The 14349-nt window shown below is 33.0% G+C and overlaps 3 protein-coding genes across 14 annotated transcripts; 1 reads left to right on the top strand and 2 right to left on the bottom strand.

Annotated features, from left to right (window-relative positions):
- Nucleotides 1-759: 759 nt before the first annotated feature.
- Nucleotides 760-1292, bottom strand: LOC121222455 (glycine-rich cell wall structural protein). Its single transcript, XM_041103264.1, has one exon. The coding sequence runs from the start codon at nt 1277-1279 to the stop codon at nt 830-832; it is 450 nt and encodes a 149-aa protein (XP_040959198.1). The 5' UTR covers nt 1280-1292; the 3' UTR covers nt 760-829.
- A 2481-nt stretch (nt 1293-3773) lies between these two features.
- Nucleotides 3774-8699, bottom strand: LOC121222454 (ran-binding protein M homolog). 12 transcript variants are annotated; one of them, XR_005919738.1, is made up of 10 exons: nt 8542-8692; nt 7991-8418; nt 7837-7899; nt 7144-7223; nt 6966-7042; nt 6605-6749; nt 6455-6534; nt 5875-6009; nt 4239-4384; nt 3774-3966 (listed from the first exon to the last, which is right to left on the bottom strand). XR_005919738.1 is itself a non-coding variant. In XM_041103263.1 (7 exons), the coding sequence occupies exons 1-5, from the start codon at nt 8563-8565 to the stop codon at nt 5979-5981; spliced, it is 237 nt and encodes a 78-aa protein (XP_040959197.1). In that variant the 5' UTR covers nt 8566-8699; the 3' UTR covers nt 3774-3966; nt 4239-4384; nt 5875-5978. The 12 variants fall into 12 exon arrangements, 2 of the variants coding, with proteins under 2 accessions (XP_040959197.1, XP_040959196.1); XR_005919739.1 differs by having other exon boundaries at nt 8036-8418; XR_005919733.1 differs by having other exon boundaries at nt 7837-8418.
- Nucleotides 8700-8756: 57 nt separating this feature from the next.
- Nucleotides 8757-10342, top strand: LOC121222453 (L10-interacting MYB domain-containing protein-like). The gene is made up of 2 exons (XM_041103261.1): nt 8757-9571; nt 9678-10342. The coding sequence occupies exons 1-2, from the start codon at nt 9224-9226 to the stop codon at nt 10326-10328; spliced, it is 999 nt and encodes a 332-aa protein (XP_040959195.1). The 5' UTR covers nt 8757-9223; the 3' UTR covers nt 10329-10342.
- Nucleotides 10343-14349: the final 4007 nt, after the last annotated feature.

The following is a 14349-nucleotide window of genomic DNA, read 5'->3' as shown; positions in this document are numbered from 1 at the left end:
TTAAAAGATATAACCACACTCTTCCTTTTTACAAAAATAAATAAGATTTTACAGATACAGAATTATAATAATTGTACATACACTTATGGAAAACATTATTAATATATTACCAAATTTTACTACTTTCTTCATCAAATACGTTTCTCAATATTTAAACTTGCCTTGTTTCATTCTTATAAAATCAAGACAGCTAAATTTTATCCCACAAATTGCAACTCCTCCTTCTCCTGCTTGATTACATTTTTAAACGTTTTGAGTTGTCACTCACGTGAGACACCAACATTAAGCTAACCATCATGAATTATTAAACCGGCAAGTATATCGGTAAGGTTTTTTCTTTATTTTATAAATAGTATAAAAAAACTGTAATGTGTGTTTTTATTAACATTCTTTTATATTTTTATAAAATATTTATCAATCCCTTAATTTTATTTGTAGAGTCTAAAACCTTTACTAACACTTTACTAAATATTTTTGCTTATTAAATATGTTACAAATGTAATTCAAAATATAATATATGCATTAAATTCGTTGCATTATGTAATGAGAGATTACTACCGTTGTTATTTTGCCAACAACATTTTGAATTAGTGACAAAAATATTATATTGTAAGAAATACAGGTGTTATGTTATTTTGGTGTTAAATCTTAGTAATACCAAAGGCATACGAATTTCATTTTTGGGATTTGGAGACAGAACAGAAGTTTATGGTAGGAGCATTGTTTTCATTTGGCTCTTTAATATTTATATATGGCAGTATGACAAACAGACCATTATTAACAGGCACGGTTACAAGTTGACTATATTTTTAGCATGCACATTTTGCCACTAAAATCCCCCTCCTCCTTTTCCACCACCACCTCCTCTTCCACTTCCACCCCCATATCCTCCACCCTTAGAACCACCACCAGCACCTCCTCCACCTCCGCCTCCGCCTCCATGTCCTCGGCCTCCACTTTTTCCACCGCCAGCTCCGCCTCCAACTCCTATGCCTCCACCAATTCCACCTCCTATACCTCCACCACCACCACCACCACCACCTCCAACTCCAACTCCTATACCTCCACCTCCAATTCCAATTCCTATACCACCACCAACACCACCTCCAACACCACCTCCTATTCCAATTCCTATACCACCACCAACACCACCTCCAACACCTCCACCAATACCAACTCCCAGGGTCTCCCTCTCAAGTTTTCGGCATTCTGCTATCCATATAGTAAACACAAGTATCATCAAAAACACTCCAACCCATTTGGAAATTAATTTCCCCATCCTCTTCTCTTTCTTTTTTTTTCTTAAATGAAGAACCAAACACCCGAAATCTTTTTTTGTTGTCAGTGTTGAGCTTCAACTTAATGAGTTAATTCAGCAAATAACCACTTATATATACAATATCCTTTGTACGTAAACATAGATGGGCGCCATATAATACTTGAAGTTGATTGGTTTAAGATTATTTTTTTGGACTTCCATACATACAAACTTTCAACTTGTTTGATGAAATTGACCTAACTTTCAACTCTTTTTGAAAAAGACATGGGCGAAACCGAAGGCCGCATGACAAGTGGCGAATCCAGGGGAGGCATGGGCCCTTTGATTAAATGGAAATTTTTTTCTCTTTTCTCCCTCTATAAAATTAATACATTAATTTCAGCCCTTTTAACCTCTTGGTCTGATGAAAAAATTGTGATTTTTTACCCCTTCTAAATCTTAATATTCAATTTAAGTTTCTTTAGCTCCAAAAAAGAATCACATTTAACCCTTTTAAAAAATTAATAATTTAATGTAAGCTTTTCTTAATATAAAATTTGTAATTTTAATTTCTAAAAATTTTATAATTTTATCTTAATCCTCATTTTTGGCTACGCTTCTATACGAGGCTAATGCTTAACAGTGCAACACCACCACCACCATCGTTAGAAAATCTCAATGGTCAATCCTAAGTTGTAATCAAGGAAAGTCTAGCCAAGCTTAAATAATGAGAAGCTCAAGGTTTAGCCTAAAATAAAATTGCACTATTTAAACTCAGCTCAATTAATCTTATTTATACGCTTAATTTATATTCAAACTCAAGTTGAAGCTCGTTCTATATATATAATTTTCTTGGATAAAGTAATAATTTAATAAAAATACATTTTCAAACCAAAAAAAAAACATGATTAGGCTTATGAGCTGCTTAAATTGAAAATTAATATACTCAAACTTAGCTTCCTCGAGCAGGAAAGTGAAGAATTCATTTAAGCCTTTTTGAGTCGGCTTGTATGCTAAATGTCCCATTTGTACCCTCTGCAGTTAGCAGGTTCATAATCACAGAAAACATAAAATATAAAGTCTTCAGGAGAGTTAAATTCAAGTTTCTAATTGAAGATTAATGGTAAAGAAGCTTTCATTATCCTGCGACCTTTCTTTCTGTATTGAAGTTTAACGGGTTAATCTAACTTTTCCGCTCTAAATTTGACGGTCATATCTACTTTAATATTTGTATATATTTTCTTTATCTATTTTAATATTTAAATTAGTAATAAGCTCGATTTTAATTCTTTTAACCTGAAATTTTTAATAATTTAATGACGTAACACTTTAATATTATATTATATCAACACCTAAAGTAATTTAATCTAATGACATGATATTTTGTCGTGATAAGATTCTATCGTTAAAAATTTTACATTTTCGATTAAAATAAATATGATTATTAAATTTAAGTAGTAAAATATAACTATTTGCAAAGGGTAAAAATTTTCATAAACCCAAGTTTAAACATGTCACAATGATTTAACACCTCGCTTTTATGGTGCAGCCTATCTTTTTGGCCAAGGAAACAAGCAGCAGCTCGCCCATGTGATAATGACTGTAGAACGAAAAACTGGGTTCTCTTTTTTATATTATTGAAAATCAATCTTGAAAACGATAGGATCTTTGTCTTTTTACCCCTTGATGACTTCAGGTTCAAAATATGTCTTTGAAGTTAGTCTTTCTTATATTTTCAGAACATACATAGGTTGATTCCACCTAATGTTTCTAAATTATAATTTAATTTTAAATTAGTTCATAACCTTTAAATTATTTTAATTGAGTCATCAAAATATAGTAACATATTAATTAGATTTTTTTTCTAGTGTAACTTTTAATTTTTATACATTAAATGCTAGTTTAGATTCTTCATTAAGCATGTTTCAAATAACCATGTACCTATCAGATTAGATATAACATATTGAAAAATATTCTTCTTAAATTTAATGGTATTGTCCCTGCCTTTAATATATCAAATCCGAAATTTAATAAGGACATTATTTATATAATACTGATATTTTAAAAATATAAACTGTGATATAATGTTTAAATTGAAGGATAAATTGATATAATAATCTTATTAATACAATATTGATATTTTAGAGTTTGAAATTAATTTAGAATCTAAACCATTATGGGAAGAGGTTGAGTTTAACTAATCCCAATTATAAAAACCATTGGCCCCTAAGAAACCCATTGGAGTAATAAATATATTTTATTAATACAATAGTAAGAAAAAAAATGGGGATGAACACGTATATTTAAGTGTTAGACGACTACTCCAAATAAATCTTTTACCAGTATTAAAATTTTTTTAATTGTATTTATTTTATTATTCTTATCTCAAATTAAGATAATTTGATCCTTCTAAACCAAATTAGAAGTAAAATTGAAGAGGACATTTGGGGTAGAATGTAACACCCCGAAACTTGGCTTAGAAGTTTAGATCAAATTTCAGAAGTCACACTAATCATCGAAGTGATCATGAGAAATTTTAATTTAACAACTCGAAAAACATTACATTATTCGAAACAGAACTTACCGTCCAAAATTGTTTACATAAAATTCAGATTTATAGATAACACTTAGTTAACCAGTTTAAAAAAAAACATGGCGCTTTCGAGACCTCTGCATACTGAGTCCAGCAACAGAACACGAATATGTACCTGAAAGGTAAAACACTAAAGGGGATGAGCTTCACGAGCTCAGTGTGAGTTCAAAAGGTGTAAAACAGCAGACTTGTAGAATAAAAATCCAAATAAACGTAACAGTTAAGTACACCAAATCACACACAAAATGCCCAACCGATAAAGCCGTCAACGGTCAAACAGAAACGCTTATCATCACAACCCGAATTGTTATGATGCAACACCAAAATGCACACAAGATCAGTCAAAACGTTTACAACGAACAAACAGATTACAGACAAGGCACTTACATCCAGATGCGTATAAATGCAATCAAATATCAAAACCCACCCATCCAGCAAAAACACCACTCCGTCCTCCGATCACACTCCATAAGAGCTGTTTAAGCTCATCCATCCAAACACACCACGTAGGAACTTGAAAGGCCCATCCAACCCTACACATCATGTATGTGGACTAAGCTATTCAGATAATAATACGCAGCAAAGCTGTCATATATGTCGTACAATGCATTGCGGTAAACCGCTATACAGACATGTTACAGTTTAAACTAGCATATTAGATAATAATACATAGGAAAGCTGACGTATATATGGTACAGTACGGTAAACCGCTGTACAAATAGGTCACAGTTTAATTGCCAGATCAGAACAGTTTTCCTTCTTTTCACAACCAAAACCCTAAAAATTTTATGCAAATGGATGTATGCAGACAGACATACAGAATCAAAATACAAAATTTCCAAACAGTCATTCAGACACAGAGACTCACATCCAGTCAACCAATTACAGAATTCCGATGCAGTCACAGAATGTGCACCATATACAACCACTCACACACCAATCACTCAGAACCAGAATTGCGTACATTCAGCTACCCAGATTCAGAATCAATTGCATAGTAACCTCAAGTAAAAATCAAACAATTTGCTTAAATAAAGGTTTATCTATATAACCCACACCAATCTAGGTCGAATCAAAGTCCTAATCACCCTTGCTAAGACTTAGTTAGAAGTCAGATCACACAGAATCACAATCAAGTTTTAATTTGACACAGAACAAAATTTGGCGAGGTTGGGCCACATGGCCGTGTGCTTCGGCCGTGTGAAAATGCCTGGGCTTTGTGGGGTTCAACACGCCCATGTGGAGGGGCACACGCCGATGCGACCTAGGGACATGGCCGTGTGATCCGTCCGTGTAACTCTTTGTCCGTTTGTGCTAAAATAGAGTACAGGGTAGACACGGCTGTGTGAGAGTCTCACACGGCCATGTGCCCTCTAGACACGGTTGTGTGTCCAAAACAGACGCCCGTGTGGATCCCTAAATCCCCAAATTAGCCACACAACTGTGTGGCACCAAATCACTAAATCCTTAAATCCCAAACACACAAACCCATGTGCCTAGGGGACACGACCATGTGAAAATCGACTAAGGGCTCCTTTGGATTGAGGCAGTGAGGCACGTTTGAAAGGAAAAGATGGTGCCAAACTCACTGCATTTGTGTTTGGTTGAGGGTGTCAGTGCAGTAAGGTTGCTTTTCAACCACACTGATCAGCTGATTTTCAGCTGGAGCAAATAGCAACAGTTAGAGGCTTACTGAGCAGTTGACATTATAACAGACAAAAATAGCCTTACTTTTATTTATTATTTTACCATTTTATCCTTAAAAATTAAGTTAATTTCATTCCCAAAATGTAAAAAACCCTGCTCTTCAATTGACAGTAACAAAACTCCACCGTAACAGCAGAGCAGACTCTCAAAGAAGCTATATTTTTCTACTCATCCTATCAGTCTTGTTCTCAACTTTGATCTGGTAAGTGAAAACCCTTCTTTTTCTACTCTATATATGTGTTTGAATTGTATGAAAGTAGTTTCTGTTTTTCCTTTAAACACAAATCTATATGTTCTTTCTCCATTATTTTTTTACCTGTACTTGCCGTTGAAGAGATTGAACATAATTGATGATTTCATTCAGCATACCAGCTTTGTCTGTGATTTTGTTACATCCTGGTACTAAATCTTGCAGATACTTCATTCTTTCACTGATTTTCTCCCTTCTAACCTATATAAATCAACATAATTAAAACATTATTATCTAATGAAAGAAACCTGATCAAATAAAAAAACAAATCAGTAATAATACCATCCATATTCATGTCTCCAACAATGCTGTATTCATGTCTCAAACCCTCAAAAACTAAAACTATCAAAAACAAAACAAAGCACAACTAAACAAACGAAACAACAAAAGCTTGTAGTAATATGAACAAGTTTAGCAGGTTTGCTATATGACTTCATGCCTAACACAAGTTACACATAACTATAAATATCACAGAACACAATTAGACCTACCTTAAGCAGCAAAAGCTTAAACTAACTACACGCTTTAGTTTCCTATTTTAGAAGAAGAAACTGAATGACCATCTGAAAATATAACTCCACAACAGTTACTGAACAATTATGGCCCAATGATTACTCAGTAAAGTATTAATATAATACACACTTACATTGATCATTTCTCCAGAAAGGGATCTGCATCAGAGTGAGGATTATAACTATAAATTTCGCACTCCGAGAGTTTCACAACCTGCATAACCGGGTATTTAAAATTGCCAGCTGCTGAGACTTGCATTTAGTCATTTCGAACTTACACTCACCTAATCTAGATTTAGTATGACACTTTGTCTTCAAGTGTTAAATATTTTATCTTCTACTCATACTGCTTCTGGTGCTTCAAAACCTTTTCAGAGTTCTGCAATGCCTTTTTACACAAGGCATTGCAATTAGTATTATCACCGTTGCCTGGACCAATTGTCAAGAACCAACAGTTTGCAATTAGTATTATCGCAGTTGCCTAGACCACAAATTTCTATATTACAGCAATTGTTATATTATAAAAACAGTAGCCTAGATTCAAACAATTCAGATACTTCTTTAAATCATCCAATAGATAATCACATTGGACAGACATGTAAAACAACAGAACAGAAAATACAGTGGCAAAAGGGAAAAAAATACCCATAACTAATATTAGGTGGTAGAGATATCTTTTCAATAGTCATCTGCTGCTTCAACCTTTCTTGAGCTTCATATTCCTGATATATGGCATCAAATATTATATACAGCAAAGCAAGATTCAAGAAGTCACTTAATATGACAGACTGAGGTAACAAAGATATACTGAAACTTAGGATACCATATACATATGCAGAAAAAGAAATATAACTTGCTTTCACATCAAAAGCAAACTTCTTTTGCCCAAAGTTGACATGAACCCTGCACATTTTCAAATAAAAACTCATGAGAACAACTTGAAATCATTACCACTTTAACCATAACAACTTGCATAGTGATGAAACTGTGTAATAAATATCAAAGCAAGTAGTAAGAAAAAATCTAAGTAGATAAGATATGTCATAATTGCGTTTTAGGTGCGTTTAACAACCAAGGCACCAATCACCCAGCTTAAAATTTTACTTCACCAGCTTAGAGTTGTATAAACTGCCTTTTGAACCGTCACTACCATGAAATAAGCTTTAACAACCTCAAGTAATTTTTAGCTTACTTTACTGCTCAAAGTAATTTTACAAGGCCAGACAATATGTTGGAAAATGCCAGAAACAAGGGTGTCATAACTAACACACTGCACGCTCATTGTAGAGAAACCTCAATGTAGCAATTAAATGCAACTAAAGAGTAAGGAATGTAAAGATTTAACACTTGATGAACATGCAAATTTTAGACTAAAATCATTAAATTATATTCATAACCAGAAGACCTGAACCATTTAGTACTAAATCAATGTCAACAGCAGCTCAGTAAACCATCACAATTACATTATCGAAATCCAATCCCAAAATAAAGAGTGGAAGTAAAAACTACAAAGAACCTGAGGAAGATTGCCCTTCTAGTACCCTTTAATTCCATCATCCTTCCCAATCGATACAAGCGCCTGCAATTTACTCCCAAATAGTCACCAACATTTAAAATACAATCCAATAGAACTACCTTAATCAGCGGAATTTCTTAAAGAATAATATTACCAATTCCAGTAAAGATAGAACATGCAGAAATATAACCAAAGATACCTGAGAAATAGAAAAATGAACCCAAAAAAATTTGCTGCTAACAAGTTACGAGGAGGAATTAGTTTCCCAGAAGTCGAAACAAAGTCATGTTTAATAGCCAATTTATGCAAAAAGTTTGCAAAAAAAATCTTGAGACACCAACTTGCCTGATAGAAATGCTAGAAAAACCCATACTCATAGTTAGCTACAGTGCATATAAAAGATACTGTTAGCCTTCTCGACCGTCGGACTTCTGCTAAACCTGTTCTCTAGTCCTGATGCTTCCATAAGATCCCATGATCCTCTTCATGCAAACAAGCACAATTCTCAATTGTTTCAACACCTCCAGTGAAATTTGTAAAATGAGCATCAAAGTACTTGATATATCCCAAACAATCGCAGCCCTACAAAACATATGATGCAAATAAGGGGTCATTTCAACTTACATTAATGAAATGGAAGATCTAAACGAAACTCAACATGAAAAACCAAAAACATAAAAGATCAGAAAAACCAAGCGAACTGACCTACATAATCTCCAAGGAAGCCATAATCGGTTAGTTTCAATCTTTGAAGCCTAATGGATTTATTTTGCCTACGCCAATATTACAAAGAACGAAAGAGCTTTTTTGTCTTTTTTTTCTCCCGTCGGTGGCTCTGTCGAGTCAAATTCCTGTGAATTACAGTTTATCTTTTTTATTATTATTCTTTTTCGGCATAATAACCTTTTTAGTCCTCCAACTTTAGAAGAAAATTTATTTGAGTATTTTAATTTATAGTTTTTGTCAAATCATTCTAAAATAGATAAAAAAAATTAGCATTTGTTAATTTTATTTGACAGAAACATGAAGAAATTGTATTGTAGATAGATTTTTAAGCAATAAACGTGAACCAATGGTTCTTACAGATTTTTTCTTTAATTTTATTAGTTTGGCCTAGAGACTTAAGTCTGATATCCATATAAATATGTATTGTGTCCAAGAGAATCAGAAATGGAGTAAATATGAGACTTGAAAATTATATTTTTGTTGCATTCATTTTCACTTTTTCCATTAAGTTGAAGCTTCAATTAAGGTGCCAGTTTTTTTTGGGTGTGGCTAGATAAAGATTAGCATTGGGAGACGTCTAAAATAACTTATAGACTATATATGTTCTCTATGCTTCTTGGTGAATGCTAGCACATTTACTGAATTATATCAATGACAATAAATGGTAAAGACACAAAATTTTGTGGACGGAGATAGTAGTTTAGCAACAAAAGCTGTTTGGGATGATGAGCTGATGTTCATATTTTGTGAACTTTGCGTGAATGAAGTCAATGCTGGTAATAGACCGACAACTCATCTAAACTCAAAAGGATGGGAAAATGTCATTGCTCTTTTTCAAGCAAAAACACAAAAAAATTATGGAAAACCTCAATTGAAAAATAAATGGGATACATTAAAAAAGGAATGGAGGTTATGGAGGGAGTTGCTTAAAGAATCTACAGGTATTGGATGGTGTCCATCTAAAAAGACGGTCGATGCTACGGAAGAATGGTGGGCTGCAAAAATACAGGTTAGTATTAACTTTATCATTATTTTAATGCATAAAGTTTATTGAAATTAATAATTTAAAATTATAAAAATCTTAGTATAACATTTAAATTTAACATGTTATGTAGGAAAATCCTGATTTTAAAGGATTTAAGAAGAAAGGAATTGAACCACGATTGAATGAGTTAATGTGGCAAATGTTTGGTGGCGTTGTAGCCACTGGAGAGAATGCATGGGCACCTTCGTCTGGTGTTCTTCCAAGTGGGGTTCCTATGGGAGATGATGCACCTAATGAGGGCTTTGGTGATTCAGATGAACATAGTAACGAGAATGAAGGTATTCCTCCTGATGAGGTACCATCAAACCCTTTTCATGAAATCCCTGATCGAAGAAAGCAAACACTTGGGGTTGCACACGGTAAAGGAAAAAAATCAAGTTCAAGTAGAAAATCATCAAGAAATACATTAACTACCCAGATTGAGAAATTATGTGTGAGCATGTCTAGTCCAAGGAAGTCAGTGAATGAAATTATTTTTCCACACTCTCAATATACTATTTCAAATGCAATGGATGCTTTGCGTGCTTTGGGAGATGAAATTCCAAAAAAAGATGAACTCTACTATTTTGCCACCAAAATGTTCCAAATACTGGTGAAACGAGAAGTGTTTTTGAACTTAGATCCAGATGATAAGGTTTGGTGGCTTCGACGCGAGTATGCTGAACAAAATCCAATTGCATCATTTTCGTCCTTGGTAGCAACATCCTCATTTCCCTTCTAACCATACCATCAACCACCTCCACCATAAGCTCCTTACAATTATTATTGTAATATAACTATACTACTTTTTTATATGTAAAACTAACGTATGATACTTTTTATGTTTGGTATTTTTATGATATGCTTTTAATTAAGTTTCTGCCAAAGATAGAATGTCACGAAATATTAATTTACTTTCATTTGATTACTTTTTCAGGTTATGGATGAATTTAACAATATGTATAATAGTTTTGATATGAATTATGATACCTCTGAATTAAGTGAAGAAGCTCAACGAAGAATAGCCACAATTGTTACCCAAGTTGAGCACAACAATTATCATAATAAGGAAGAATATGTGTTAAGCAGTGTATTGGTACACCATGAAACTTATTTCACTATGCAACCGCGTTTCGATTCAAATTATTCTGGTCAAATGTGGGTGGATGAAGTATTAAATGGGCACGATCATCGTTGCATGATTAGTTTTAGGATGCCAAAAAATATATTTCACAGATTGTTGCATGATTTGCAAACAAATTATGGCTTAAAGAATGGAAAAGTATCGGCGATGGAGAAGTTAGCATTATCATTGTACATTCTTGGAAATAGAGAATCAAATTCAAATACAACAAAGTGATTTCAACAATCTGGGGAAACTGTTAGTCGAATTTTTACTGATATGTTGCATATATTTGCTCGAATGGGAATAGACACGATTAAACCCATTGAAGGTCAATTCGAGGAAGTACCGAACCATATTCGACATGATACAAGATATTGGCCTCACTTTAAGGTAAAATTTACACAATCTTTATATTTTTAAAACATAAATTATTTCTAACTTTTATCTCATTACTTGTATTTATTTTAAAGGATTGTATTGGGGCCATAGATGGAACACACATAAAAGCATGCATTTCACCTTCTTCTCAAATACCTTATATCGGACGGAAAGGTGAACAAACTCAAAATATTATGGCAGCTTGTGACTTCAACATGTGCTTTATTTTTGCATTTCCTGGTTGGGAAGGAACAGCACATGATAGTAGAATTTTTTTGCAAGCACTTAGAAAGCAAGAGCTGAAGTTTCCACACCCTCCACCAGGTCGAACTTTAATTTTTTAATTACTTTTTACATAAAAAAATATTAAAATTTTTAATTTATTTTTAAACTTGATATTATGTTTTACTTTTTTTGCAAGAAAATATTATCTTGTGGATTCCGGATATCCACAAATGGCAGGTTTTCTAGGTCCATATAGGGGGGAACGATATCATTTACCTAATTTTCGTCGAGGTAATCAGCAAGTATCTGGAAAAAAAGAAATCTTTAATCATGCCCATTCTTTTTTACGCTCTGTGATTGAACGAACATTTGGAGTGTGGAAAAAAATGGCTAATATTAAGAGATATTCCAAGTTATTCATTCGACAAGCAAGTTTTAATAGTTATTGCAACAATGGTTTTGCATAATTACATTCGAAGACATGCTTGGTCAAATGATGAGGATTTTCGAGAATTTGAGAATATACCGGACATGTCAGTCTCTTCAAGCCAGTTTGACAGAGGTGAATCGAGTTCTTCTAACAGAGAAAGTGACCTTGAAATCACAATGTTAAGGGAAACCATTGCAACTAGTTTAATGAATCAATATTTGTAAACACATTTTGTATCATAACCTAATTTCTAGTAATAATGAAACTTGTTATGTCTTATGTTACTATTTTTTTATTTATTAAAAATCATCCGTTTAGATACTTCAAAATTTGATCCAAGTATAATGTTATTATTTGTGAAAATAATATTTATCATTGTTATAAAAAAATATTTAATTATAACTATAAAAAAATTAAAAATAATTATCATTTTATCTAATAAATAATTTAAATTAATTATATAATTCATTAAAATATTGGAAGATACATTTTAATATTTTATTAAATGAATTTGCATATTTTAATAATTTTAAAAAAGTAAAATAATTTAAATAACTTCTATTATATATCAATTCTAATATGATGTCCGTAATAGTCATTTTTCATTCTCACATCACCGCTACAGCTACGTTTGAATCCAAACACACACTCCACCATTGTTTCTAATCTCACCGCTACAGTACCCAATCTCACCACTACAGTACACAATCTCACCGCCACCGCTGTTTTTAACCTCACCGGAGGTAAACACACCGCCCATCCAAACTAGCCCTAACTTCCCCCAAATTAGCCACACGACCGTATGGCCAGGCCGCGCGGCACCCAATTTAGCCTAAAAACCTTAAATCCAAATTGCACATGGCTGTGTGAATCGCCAGTATGGGGGTACATACCCGTGTGGCCACCCGTGTGGTCACGAAACCACACCTAAATAGGTTGCAGATCGTGCAATTACTGTCGAAACCAATCCTGAACCCTTGGTAACTCAGTAAGATACCAAAATATACTGAAAACATATGATTTAATGCTAAATTTGAACAATTTTAGAACACAAAGAATTTGCCGAATTCCATTAGAAAAACTAGCTCTTCAACATCGAAACTTAACAATTCAGAAATCACCTATAACCACTGAATTACACATATCCAATTCATAATTTCATTAATAAAAAGAGAAAGGTTCGAATCCCACACCTTAATTTGTAATAAAACGCCTCAACAATCAATGAACCATAAAGCATTCACTCGCTGCAATCATATCTCCCTCAAGAACCTGAAACCAAATCAAAACGATGAAATCGCACTGACGAAAGAGAAAGAATTTCGTAAGAAGAGAGGGAGAGAGGAGAAAAGAAGAACCGTACCGAGAAACAATAGGAAACCCCCCAAACAAAATATGAAAAGAAGAACTCCTCTTTTTTCATCTCACAAAAATAATAAAAATAATAAAAATATAAACAAAACAAATAATAAAAAATAAAATCTAATATAATATAATCTTTTAAAAAAATAGAAGAAAGCTTAATTAAAACAATTCCTTTAAAGCACACTTGAGGACTCAAACCAAGGACCCAAAGACAAACTAACACATAACCAACCACCAAACCAACAAGCCCATTCTAACACTAGAATGCGGAACCAAATACAATTGCTCGATCTAGCCACTGACCCTACCTACAAAACACAGAACTTCTAACCCCAAAATCCGGGGTGTTACATAGAACATTACTCTTGTTTTCTATGTTTTCTTTCTAACAAAACAAGATGCTTGTAGTATATTTAATACACATGGTTGAAGTAACAAGTATTAAAAATTTACAACAAAATAAAATAAAATTTAGATTCAAAGCTCAAGTTGCTAGCTTTTGTTTTGTGTGTGTGTATAATAGTATTTAAAATTGACTAGGTAGTCCAAGTTCTTAGCAGCATTTCACCTACTATAATCTAACTTTCCACAATTGACTCACATAGTGATGCACAAGTTGATGTCTGTGAAGTGGTAAGTCAGGTGTTAGTTGACTAAGTTCGTAAATAGAGACTGATAAGGGACAAATAAGGGAATTGGCTTAAAAACGATATTTTTTTCTTTTGAAATTGTAAAATTTTAAGTTGTTCAAAAATGGTAACTTAATAGTTTAGCCTTTCTAGAAATTGTAAAATTGTTAATTCATACAATAATAAAATTATATTTTAATCACCCCAAATATTTAATTTCAATCTCCAAAAAAATTTTGTCTTCACTTTTGTTTGTGGAAAGCAAATGAGGTTCGAAGATATCAGAGTTAGACATCTGGGCATCTACTTCTAATGATGTGCCCTATATAGAGGTAAAAGGAGATGCTTTAAAATACTCTTTTCGATCTCTAAAATTTGTCAATACCACTTTTGTTGTTGAAGGGAATAGGATTCCTATGCCTAAGTTGTTAGAGTATTATAAGGAAGTTAGTCAGTTGTCAAGTTAGTAGTTAGTAAGCAGTTAGTTAGTTAAGGAAGTTGTAGTTATCACTGCTGTATAAATACATGTATTGAGAACCCTTCTGGGCAATACAATACTGATAATATTCATCAGTTAATACTTGTTAAGTATAATTCAACATGGTATCAG

Source organism: Gossypium hirsutum, chromosome D10 (genome assembly GCF_007990345.1).
Source record: "Gossypium hirsutum isolate 1008001.06 chromosome D10, Gossypium_hirsutum_v2.1, whole genome shotgun sequence".
NCBI classification, from domain to species: Eukaryota; Viridiplantae; Streptophyta; class Magnoliopsida; order Malvales; family Malvaceae; genus Gossypium; species Gossypium hirsutum.
The sequence above is the reverse complement of the archived record's forward strand: the minus strand, read 5'-3'. Positions and strand labels throughout refer to the sequence as shown.

Excerpts from the sequence above, each read along its gene's own strand:
- LOC121222453 (XM_041103261.1), top strand. The coding sequence starts at position 9,224 with ATGGTAAAGACACAAAATTTTGTGGACGGAGATAGTAGTTTAGCAACA. Across the intron at positions 9,572-9,677 it reads GGTGGGCTGCAAAAATACAG|GAAAATCCTGATTTTAAAGG; the intron begins GTTAGTATTAAC and ends CATGTTATGTAG.
- LOC121222454 (XM_041103262.1), bottom strand. The coding sequence starts at position 8,213 with ATGAGTATGGGTTTTTCTAGCATTTCTATCAG. Across the intron at positions 7,043-7,177 it reads AGTTTGCTTTTGATGTGAAA|GAATATGAAGCTCAAGAAAG; the intron begins GCAAGTTATATT and ends GCCATATATCAG. Across the intron at positions 6,010-6,965 it reads CCACCTAATATTAGTTATGG|GTTAGAAGGGAGAAAATCAG; the intron begins GTATTTTTTTCC and ends TGATTTATATAG.
- LOC121222455 (XM_041103264.1), bottom strand. The coding sequence starts at position 1,279 with ATGGGGAAATTAATTTCCAAATGGGTTGGAGTGTTTTTGATGATACTT.